Genomic DNA, 12,010 nt, shown 5'->3' with positions numbered 1-12,010 from the left:
CCCTAGAGAACCGTACCGGCAATATTTTATATAGCTGTCGGACTTCCTTGAGAGTCCTGGTAGTGGAGTACCAATGTGCATCCAGTGAAGCTCCATATTCAATTTTTCCTGCCTTCTGTATGTGGATTTTGTGATCGTCTTTGGCCTTCGTTTACTAATTCATTGGTCTACCATTTTTGCAAATTATTATGTCTCATATCATCCCTTCATATATTGTGCTTCCGTACTCCAGTTTATTTCTCTGTCAATACCTCAGTGCATTTATTGTGTTCTTCATCAGAAGAAATGTATGTTTTATTTTTTTATGTCAGTAATCTTGCCTATGACTGTTTCTCTGATGCCGCACTATCTATAATAAAATCCATTGTAAAAGAAAATGCACATGTTGTATTTTTGATGCGTTTTTTTTGTCACATGGCCTATGAAAAATGCAATCTAAACATGGTAAAATCGCAGGAAAAATTGTGTGTTTTTGGTGGTTATTATCGGCAACTTTTTCCCTATCAGCAAAATGCCAATAACATTTATTTTTGGCGGATATATTTCAGCCGCCAATATATTGGTGCATTGCTACTAGTAGTTTAGGGATTAAAAATAGTCCATGTTGATATAGAGAGTGAAGCTCCAATTTTTAATAATAATCTCCCCGCACCCTCTGTCACAATTTGAAAACCGTGCGGCCATGCGGGGTACAGTCATCGACTGCGTCTGACGGCTTGTAGTTTTTCAATGGACTGCAAGGGCACTGCCTGCAAAAAAAGTGTATTTAATTTTTTTTTTTTTTTTATGGTGTGTGTGTATCCTTTCAAGTAGAACTTTGGCCTCCCATGTACTAGAAATATGTGCTGAAACACTATGTGCTGAAACACTGAAGTGATTCTCCAGTCTCCTATTAAAAAATTTATTAAAAGTCAGCACCTACAAAAACTGACTTTTAATAAACAGCAACTCACCTGTCCAGGCATTGAGTGCTGTTCTCACCCGAGCCATTTTCTTCATTGGCATTTAGCCCCTGGTGCCAGCATCCTAATTGTGGGCAACCAGCTTTTACTGCCTGTGGCTTGACAGCCAGATTGCCAGTTTGCATGCGTTGGCAGTGCTTGGCTTTCTGGTTTTGCAGACTTCTGGGACCTGTGATGTTCCCCAGAGGACTGCAGGTATGAAGCAGGGGGAGGAGAACTTCCATTTGATTGTTCAAGCATCAAAACCAGGTAATCACTCCCCATCCCCCCCCCCCCCCCCCAAAAAAAAAATGTGTGCCCAATATAACGGGAGGGGTGGAGGAGGAGGAAGAACAGTGCAAGTTCCCCTTTTTGGGTGAAGTTCTGCTTTTAAATATAGGTGCATCCTCATGTACAGTTTTCTCTTACTCCCCCTGCAAAGTCCCATAGATACTTATTGAGTGTACCAGTGAATTCCACCTACAGCTTCCTGTGATAATGTGGCAATAATGCTGCACTGTTCCCGTATTCAAAGCAGAGTTTCCATGCTCATGTAGGCTGTGCCTGCTTGCACTACAGTGGGATGAAAAAATCCCACAGGGGGCATGCCCATCAGTGTTGTCACTGCAGATTCATAAGCCTGAAGCTTGTCAATCAGAGCCTGGCCACAACCAGTCCTGCCCACTGCTTTCTGGATTGTCAACACTCTTATCTGTTGCTGCAACCCTCCAACTGTGAGCTGCAGTGTCTGGGAGGGGGAGCATACGAGATACAAATGAAAGAGGATTTGGCTAAAGTAAAAGAATATTTTATTTACTTTTATATGGCTTGTACATCACATAGTAACTGGATTTGGTACTGGTTTAGAATGTCATACAGGAGCCTTTAGCTGTACTTTAAGAAAATTGTGCACAGTGAAACATGACTCCAAACATATTAAAAATAGATTTAGGGTTTACATACTTTAAAGTGGCACTTCACCCAAAAGGAAAAGGTCCACCTTAAGTCCTCCTCCCTTCCTCCTCTACTACATTTGGCATATAATTTATTGAGGTGGGGAAGCAAGTACCTAGGTTTGACAGGTACCCACTCCCACATCCACCTTGGCGATCCGAGTGAAAGTTCAGCCCCCTCTGTTTGCGGTCTTCTGGGACACATCACAAGTCCCAGAAGTTTTCTGGACCATTCATAAAGAGCAGTGTGGCTCATGCATGCACAGTAGGAAGCCGGATGTGAAGCTGCAGGCTGTCACAGTTCAGTTCCCACACTACAAATGCTGGCGTCGGGAGCCCAAAAACCGGTGATTAACAGATTCAGGTAAGGACAGTGCTGGATCCCTGGACAGGTAAGTGTTCGTTTTATTAAAAGTCGGCAGCTACAGAATTTGTAGCTGCTGGTGATTTTTTTTTTTTCTAGAAAGAACTGCTTTTTTGCTTTTTAATGTCTAAAATCTAGACATCTTCCAAAAAAAATTTATTGTTTCTGTGTATTAGGACATGTCAAAAAATTGAAAAGTCCGCTTTAAATTGAAGCTGAGCCATCACAGATTCCAAGGAATACTTGTTATAATTTTGAAGGTATGTGCAGCATGTTTGTACTTTACAGAAAACCTACCTCTTACTTTACCTACATCCTGCAATGCAAGACCTACGCTGATCGCTGGTGCTGCGTTCTGTGCCGATTTTGGACTGGTGTCTTCTCAAGTGGGTGGCTGCTGATGTTTGTTCCACACATGCTCCCTGTAGTTATATTTTGTCCTGATATTTGGCAGAACTCTCAGCATTTTTATGATGTTGAATGTATTTACAATGTCCCGCCCTGTAGGTAGTGTAGGTAATTTGAAAAATTACTAACAGAGGAGTGTTTTTGGCAAAAGAGACATACAAAGTTTCTTCTACCTAAAGACTTTGCCCACTAAAAGTTTTTTGGGGTGGTTGTTCTAAAAACTGTGAGCACATACAGTTGTGCTCACAAAGTTTGCATACCCTGGCAGAAATAGTGAAATTTTGGCATTGATATTGAAAATATGACTGATCATGCCAAAAAATGCTCTTTCATTGAAGGATGATGACCATATGAAGCCATTTATTATCAGGTAGTTGTTTTGGCTTAAATTGTAATAACTGAAATCGCCCAAATGGCCATAATCAAAAGTTTTTATACCCTGGAATGTTTGGCCTTGGTACAGACACACAAGGTGATCCACATGGGTTAAAATGCCAATTAGAGGTTAATGTCCCACATCTGTGGCTTTTTAAATTGCAATTAGTGTCAGTGTATAAATAGTCAATACGTTTGTTAGCTCTTACTTGGAAACACTGACTAGGCTAGATACTGAGCCATGGGGATCAGAAAAGAACTGTCAAAAGTCCTGCTTAACAAGGTAATGAAACTTTATAAAGATGGAAAAGGACAGGTAAGTGCTCTAATATTAAAAGTCAGCAGCTACAGTATTTGTAGCTGCTGACTTTTAATTTTTGGGAGGGTGGGGGCCGGAACTCCTCTTTAAAGCGGAACGTCACCCAAAAAGGCAAGTTCCACTTGTTTGCATCCTCTTCCCCCCTCCACTTTTTTTGGGGGGAACAAGTACCTGGTTTTTGCTGTGGCATTCTGACCCGGAAGTTCGCATTCCCCCCCTTCTCTGCAGCCTTCTGGGACACATCACAGGAGAAATGCTGACCTCCGAGGATTCGTCTCTTGTACAATGTCATGACAGGTTATGCGTTGATTATCCAGGATCAGGCATTCCACTCACTGAATGCTCACAGGAATGACTGCTGTGGGCTGAGAACCACCACAGCAAGGATCATCACTGACAGGCATACAGCCATCTTTGAAACATTTACACCACTCAAATGTCTTAGGCCTGGTTCACACCTATGCGTGCAGCAATTTGCTGGTCCCTGACCCTATCCACACAGCAGCTGAAAATGCATAGATGTGAACGTGTCCCACAGGAAACCATGTTAAATAGACTTTAGTGAGTTTCTGCAAAAAGCACTGAAAAATGCACAGGTATGAACCAGGCCTCACCGTACTGTGCTTGAAGTCTTCTGTAGATATCCATGTGTTTTACACCTTTTTGTTCACAAGAAACTTTATCGCTATACGCTGTTCCATGCACGCGCTAACACTGTTGTCTGCCATCTTGATTAACGGTCTCTGGACTGGCACACAACATATGTGCCGCCTATCAGTATTAGGACACACTTTTCCCTTACTACGCATGTAGTATCCTCACACTAGCATTCCTTTTTATACATGTAAATTTAAAGTCCTGGTTTGACTTGAATGCCCCTCATATATACCATACCTGGCCTATGTCCCTGGAAACTGGAAATCATTGAAGTAGCCAACGCTATTCAAGTGATCTCCACTTTCTTCCAGGTTCTATGCTGTGCAGCTGGCCTGACGAATTCTGAACACAGGAGGTCGGCCACTCGGCATGGGTCCCATTCATCTGAATGAATGCAAAGCGTTCTCTGATTGGATGAGGTGGAGAGGCAGGGTGGTGTTAGCAGGAGTTCCCTGAGACCTGAAAGTTTTTTTTTTTTTTTAAAGGCTTCCTCCAATTGAAAAAGATTGATAACTACTTAGAGCTTTGGACTGGTTCATCCAAAACTATTTTAGTTGATTTGAATATTTACATTTTTGGAAGATGCTTTAGAGTTTCACCACCTGCAAATATCCTATGCTTTATAGACCATGTTCATACTAGCTGTTAGGGGGTGGTAAAACCGTGCAGTTGAGCCATGCAGGAATTATACACCATGTCACCTTCGGCAAGCGCTAGTGAATAGAGCTGCTCTGCAATCACTTCCAAATTACAGTATGTTCATTGCATATGCTAGCGGTCCGCTAGTGTGGAAAGTTCCCGAGTGGGACATCTGCGTTTGGGTTGCTGGGTCTGCTGTGGCCCTTATGAAGGGGGTCCCACTCCTGCTACTGAATTTTTAATTTTATATGAAGTAGAATGAGATATATGCTGGGGCATGCAAAAGTAGACAAGAAGAGAATTAGGAATATTGGTAAGAAGATCCTGCTGTTGCAATATCCAAGACAAAGAAGAAATCATGGGCTGTCAAAGCTCCCAATCTTTAATTTTAATTACAAAATATAACTTTTTGGTGAACTGGCTCTTTAATCATTTATAGCACAAATATTTAGACTCTCCCCTACCCTAGTTAGGCTGATTTAGCAGCAATTAAAATGGTTTTCTGTGTTCAGGAAAAGCAAGAAAACCGCATGTGGTTTAATGTAAGCTTGGTGACAGATTTCCTTTTAAAGCAAGACTATATAGTATAGCTTTGTAGTTCTCCTGTTACCAGAACAAAGAAACAAAACTTCAAAAGCATTTATAGTTTTGTCTAAAGTCGTGTTTCCCAGGAAACCGCGGATCTCATTTATGAAAGTGCCTAAAGGAGTAACTGCCTGTGTTGCCTAAAGGAATGAATGGTCTTCTGCCTTTTCATTTTCAAAGCTGCAGTGGAAGACTGCCTTGTCTTGTAATCTCTTTGCGGAAGGTAACACAGAAGCAACGGTACCCTCTTCATACAAAGGGATCATGTATGGTATATTTGTGTTTGTATACAAAGCAAGTGCATAGTTTTACTAAAAGATAAATGATACTAAACATATACTGTAGATTCTTTTTAAACTACAGAATGCGGGCTCTCAAAGTTGTGCAATTAAAGTGATCTGGGTAAATATTAAATGTATACTGGATTCTGGTATGACACACTGAGATTTTGCAACATTATGTGTGTTTTGTTTAACCACTTCGCCTCTCAAGCCTGTTCAACCCTATTATGGACCAGAGCAATTTTTACATTTCTGCTATGTACTTGTTTTTTTGGCAATACATTTTTGGCCATTGGCTGTCGCTGCTGTGAGTCAGAGCTACTCTGTCTGTATGGACGCAGGCAGCACGGCTCATGATCAAGCCTGCAGGTGTGCCATGATGGCAAGATCAAGAAAAGGAGGAGCCAGGAGAACCGAGAAGAGGAGGATAGGGGCTGCTCTGTGCAAAATCTCTGCACAGAGCAGGTAAGTATGACATATTTGGGGGGGGGGGGGGATGCTGAGGGGGGGAGCTGAACACCTTAGGTTTTTTACCTTCATGCATAGAATGCATGCAGGTAAAAAATATCTTCAACCTTTACAACCACTTTGAGTTGATTTATGCATATCAAAAAAGCTCAACAGATATGGTGTAAATAAGCCCTAACAGACGTTTAAAAAGACAACAGCTCCAGTACTTAGTATTTTCTGAAATCCAAAATTCTCTTAATTTCTATTTTAAAACGCTATACATTTATCACATGACATACACCTCTTGAAGCTGATTAAAAACAAGGGTTGTTTTTCTAAAATGATACTGGGGTTATGCTATATGACCAGTTCAGATGTTAAAGGACTCGAAATTGGAGTGCTACTGATTTTGCATCTTTTCAGCCCTTGCCAAAATCAATACACAGGATCATATTAAGAACCATTTGCAGCAATATATACAGATTTTTATTATTATCACCAAAAGATATAACTGACATCTGAAGCTTTTATATTACAGCTTTATTAGTAATTTTCTCAGCAGTGGGTTTGATGTTTATGTGTTTACAGCTGTGCATTTTCTGAATAATGATGTGACCTTTTCTACTGCCTTCTGTCTACATTTTCTAGACTCTCAAGAATGAATCTGGCCGAGATGTGCGACAATGCTAAAAAGGGCAGAGAATATGCGCTTCTTGGAAATTATGACTCATCCATGGTTTATTACCAGGGAGTAATCCAGCAAATTCAAAAACACTTCCAGAGTATTAGGGATCCAGTAGTGAAGACCAAATGGCAGCAAGTGAGTACTCTGATTGTGTGCAGTGCTGTGTTGTTACACTGTATTATCAAAGTCTGCTATTCAGTGTGTTTTTCAACACTGAGGCTTATTTGAAACAAGGTAAAATGGCATTGAGACCCAAAGCAACCACTGAGGTTTAAGTTAATGTATTTTACACTGGCATAGGGTAGCATGGTGATTTAGTGGTTAGCACTTATGTCTTACAGCACTGGGGTCCTTGGTTTAAATCTAGTCTAGGACAATATCTGCATGGAATTTGCTGATAGATTATATGGCCCAGGCCAAGCAATTGGGGAGGGTTGAGGAGAGACTTTGTAACCTACCTTGTATAAAAAAAATTACCAAAACATTAATCAAAGGCTTTCAAGCATATCAGAGGTGGTGCCCGGGGAGTTGGTTACAACTGAAGGATTTATGCATACATACACTAAAATACACTGATGTATATTTATTTGCTGTGGTCTGAATTATCAGGATTAGTACAATTGGTAGGCAATATTCATTAAAAAGTGCAAAAAAAAGTGAACCCTTCAACCCTTTTTTTTTTTTTTTTCATATCCGTTTTGCAGCTGTAAGGAGTACCTCAACATTTGTCTAATTCAAATCTCATTTTTTTCCCAAGACATTTTAAAAGGTGCAGTGTTTATTCCGACAGACACATGAAGCTCAATTGGTCATATAGAGTTAGGCCCCATGCACCCTTGCAAATGGGGCCCTCTATGATGAACTGCGGGAGCTAATCGCATGAACTCCCTCTGTATCTCCCACAGCTCATCGCAAAGGGCCCCATTTCCAAGTGTGAATGGGGCCTAACTACTGACTCATTTCTTGGCTTAGTGCATGTTCCTGGGATGGCAGTATTCAGTATGCCCAGGCATGTTACACAAGCAGCATTTGAGAGGACAGGGAGCAGCATGCCACTTCCACTGGCACTAGATAGGCTTGGCAATGAGAACTTTGGTCAGATGCAAGATGTGGTATTTATTTGTATTTGCAGAATTGATAAAGAAGGGATGGCTGATTTGTAAATATGACTTTTTTGTTTTTAAAAGAGAAGTTTGGAGGGGAAAAAAACAAACATACATACTCACCTGGATGGCTGCAACATCCTCCATCCACATGAGATCGCATCATCTATCCACATAAGCTAGATGGATAGAGGACTTCTTAAACCATTCCCACCATTTGTACATTCTGACAGTGTCGCCTGCTGTTGTCAGAATATACTGATTAGCGGCTGCAGCCAGTGGTCGACAAAAGTTTTCCTGCATTTCTGTTTGACAGAAGTCGCTCTGTCGAACAGGGAGGATCACACACAGATCATAATTTGGCCTGTCCCTGCTGAACTGGGCAAATTTCGATCTCTCTATGCCCAGCATTACTTTTAGCCATGCACACTTGTACAGGCTGCTTTACTATACTGCAAATGTTTACTTTTTCAGTGTGATCAGAAGCAAATCCGATAGAGCCCACCACATTTCCTGGATGGAGAAATCTAGTACTTTGCACCCCAGCCTTACTGTACCTGGTCTGCCCCCTTTAGTCATTGGATTTGAGTTCTTTCAATCAGGGAGGTTCGGCATTATGTGTCAGAGTTGCCAAGGGTGATCTGCATGCAAATTCAGTCCACCCGGTCCCCCCCAGTCGTCCAGATTGACATCCAACCACTCATTTAAGGCATTATGAATATATTGCCAAACTGCTCCCAAGAACCAGCCCACTGCTTGCATGTGCTAGGATGTTATCAGAAACTGTACATCATCCTGTGAACCCCCTTTCCGTCATCAGCCATGACCAGCCTGCATTACATAGGGAAGCATAGAGACCTCTTGCTGACAGCACTGGATCCCTTCATATGTAAGTTGGATGTAAGTAAATCAGGGACTGCCTGTAATGAAAACTGAAAGGTTTTGTTGAAAACTGTCATTAGCATGTTGATCAGGGGGGAAATGAAGTAGTAGAGATTAAACTGATTAAACTTCAGCTTTAAATTGATTCTGTCTGCCATGATTATGTTAACATTTGTCTTAGACTTTTTTTTATTTAGAAAACCATTTTCAAAGCTATTTGTCCAGTGAAACTACATGTGCATTTGTTCTGTATAAGTGGGGGCAAGGTCAAATGTTACTAGGCCATTTTTTCTTCTCTGTGTGGATTAGGAATATACTGCATTATGGCCAATAGACAGAGCTGATAATAGGAAATAGATACTTAATTACTATGATAGTCGGTGCCATCTAGTGGCTATAATGTGGTATTATCCTGATTTCACATATTTGAGAAAAAACCTAATAACATTAAGTATTTTTTACCCATTTACAGAATTAATGCACATGCAGTTTCACAGGATGAATTGCTCTTCTTCTTCTTCTTCTTCCTTTTTTTTTTTTTTTTTTTTTTTTTTTTTTACCACCTCCCGCCTGCCATATAGTAATATGACGGGCGCAAGGTGGTTCTCTCGTTCTGGGAGGACGTCATATGATGTCCTCCCATTCTCACTGTGCATGCGCGGCTCAGGGAGCGCGCAGCGTGGCAATCAGCGGTGCGCTGCGTCCCTCGGACACAGCGGATCACTGATCACGGAAAGAGCTGAAGATGTCGGCTCGGTCATGTGATCAGCTGTGTCCAATCACAGCTGATCACATGTAAACCGGGAAATGCCGATTATCGGCATTTCTCTCCTCTCGAGCTGTCACGCTGACAGCTCGAGAGGAGAGGAGAGCCGGTAATCTGCTTTCTGCGGAGGGTACATGTACACTGATCATCAGGGCACTGATGATCAGTGTGCCCTGATGATCAGTGTAGCCCCAGCAGTGCCACCTGTCAGTGTCCATCAGTGCCTTATGTCAGTGCCTCGTGCCAGTGCCACATATCAGTGCCTTGCAGTGCACATCAATGCCACATATCAGTGCCCATCTGAGCTGCCTTTCAGTGTCACCCATCAGTGCCAGTCAGTGCTGCCTGTCAGTGCCATGTATCAGTGCTGCCTTTCAGTGCCCATCAGTGATGCCTGTCAATGCCCATCAGTGCCTCCTCATCAGTGCCACCTATCAGTGTCCGTCAGTGCAGCCTGTCAGTGCCCATCACTGCAGCCTCATTAGCGCACATCAGTGAAGGAGAAAAATCACTTATTTACAAAATTTTATAACAAAAACTAAGAAAAAAACTTTTTTTCTTTTTTTTTTTTTTTTAGTTTTCAGTGGTTTTTGGTTTGTTTAAGAAAAAATCAAAAACCCAGAGGTGATTAAATACCACCAAAAGAAAGCTCTATCTGTCACAAAAAAATGATAAATATTTCATATGGGTACAGTGTTGTTTGACCGCGCAATTGTCAATCAAAGTGTGACAGCACTGAAAGCTGGAAATTGGCCTGGACAGGAAGGGGGTAGAAGTGCCCTGTAGGCTAGTGGTTAAATACACCCCTTGCACTCCTTCAGTCATTTTCATTTGCAAGTAATTTTCTAAATGTAAAAATTCCAGTGCAGTAATCCTAAGACTGTTACGTCAAATATATCACTGCCATTAAGTTCCCCTAATTTGACTCGCAATTTGGGAGCAACTCAATTCAATTTTGAATATTGCATTAATCTTTTTTTTTTTCTCCCTTTTTTTTAAATCTAGTTTTCCTTGAGGCCTCGTTCAGACGTGTAGCAGCCATTGGTTGACAGGTGGCTGGGAGGCAATAGTGTATGTTGCCTCCTTAGTCTGTGTTTTAAGCCTAAAGACTGAAGCACCATGCTGCGACCGTGTGTAATTATTGTGGTGTGGTTGCAAAACAGTTGCAGCTCAGCCACATTCACTTGAATAGGTTGCGTTCGGGGGGGGGCTTAACTTTTGCTACAGCTACCAAGTACATTATCATGGCTGTAGCTTGTGTTTTAGCATTGAGTTGCTTCATATCCTTCTTTAGGTGGTCAGTTGGGCGGGTGGCTGGACTGCCTCCTATTACCTCACCGCCACCCCAGCTGCCAGTGTGACAGAGCCCTTATATTGTACCTTGCTGTTGTCTGTTTGGCAGCATTTTCAGTAATGCCTTGTTCAGCAAGCAGGCACTGAGAGAACACTGATAAGAAATTAAAAGAACATGTTTGTAATGTTTTGTGTTTTTCTTATTGCAGGTGTGCCAAGAGTTAGTGGAAGAGTATGAACAAGTGAAAACTATTGTAAATACTTTAGAATCTTTTAAAATTGAAAAACCTGCAGATTTCCCTGTTGCTTTACAAGATGAACCGGCGAGAGACCCTGCAGTCTGGCCTCCACCAGTGCCAGCGGAACACAGGTGTGTATGTGTGTTTGTGTATATAATGGTACTGGGGACATCTGTTTTGCTGCCTTTTAACATTTGCATCCTGGAGAAAATTATGTACAAACTCAAAACCTGCTCTTTAAAACTGTTTTCTCAGATTTTTCACAGAGTACTCAGGCTTTTCTGGTGCATCCTCTTCTGGAGTAAATTATGTATGCTGACTGACTGGGATCACCCAGACAGGGTTTTTGTTCCACCAAAGAGATTTTCTGTTTTATACCCCATGGAACAAAAGTTTTTTTAAGAAATGGGGGTTGCCTGTAGTGGACGCAGCTGTTCCATTTCTGAATAAACCTTTAACATGTCCTGTGGATAATGTCCTGGTTTTCAAGGACCCACCGGATAAGAAGCTGGAATCTCTCCTTAAGGCCTCCTTCTCCTTGGCAGGTTCTGCTGCACAGGCAGCTGTGGCAGCTATTGGCATTTGCCAGAGTTTCTGACCGTATCAAGCAGCAGATTGGAAGCCCATTGGTGCAGGGGAAATGCTTTGCCAAGGATTTGGAGGATGTTCCGCGTGCTTTGTGTTTCCCAGTTTATGCTCTTAAGGATTCAATTCGGCAAATTTCTTGCTTGGCCCTCTTATTAGTGCACATGCACAGGGTTTTGTGGCTGAAGAGTTGGTCCGCAGAACTGCCATGCAAAAAATTGTTGGCAGGTTTTCCCTTTCATGCGGGATGGCTGTTTGGGGAAGATTTGGACAAATAAAACCAAAAGATTTCAGGGGGTAAAAGTACTCTTCTACCATCTAAGAAGAAATAAAAAACACCCTTCTTTTAAGATGTCAGGGACTTTGGTTGCTGGGCTTTCATCTACCAGGCAGTATTTTTTTATCTAAGACAGATCCAAAGTCTGCCTCTTTATGAAGGGGCACCCTCACTTGTTTGGGTGAGGGGAAGGCTTTTGAATTTTGTG

At 41.8% G+C, this 12,010-nt stretch overlaps 1 protein-coding gene across 1 annotated transcript in view; it reads left to right on the top strand.

Moving 5' to 3' along the window:
* KATNAL1 (katanin catalytic subunit A1 like 1) overlaps positions 1-12,010 on the top strand; it is a 174,534-nt gene that overhangs the window by 20,899 nt on the left and 141,625 nt on the right. The window contains exons 2-3 of the mRNA XM_089656145.1: positions 6,621-6,792; positions 10,911-11,071. Of these exons, the coding sequence (XP_089512271.1) occupies positions 6,631-6,792; positions 10,911-11,071 (323 nt within the window). The 5' untranslated portion in view covers positions 6,621-6,630. The remainder of the gene's footprint in view (positions 1-6,620; positions 6,793-10,910; positions 11,072-12,010) is intronic.

This window comes from Staurois parvus, unplaced genomic scaffold, assembly GCF_062004578.1.
Source record: "Staurois parvus isolate SC_StPar_1 unplaced genomic scaffold, SC_StPar_1.0 ptg000891l, whole genome shotgun sequence".
In the NCBI taxonomy this organism is placed as follows: Eukaryota; Metazoa; Chordata; class Amphibia; order Anura; family Ranidae; genus Staurois; species Staurois parvus.
The sequence above is the reverse complement of the archived record's forward strand: the minus strand, read 5'-3'. Positions and strand labels throughout refer to the sequence as shown.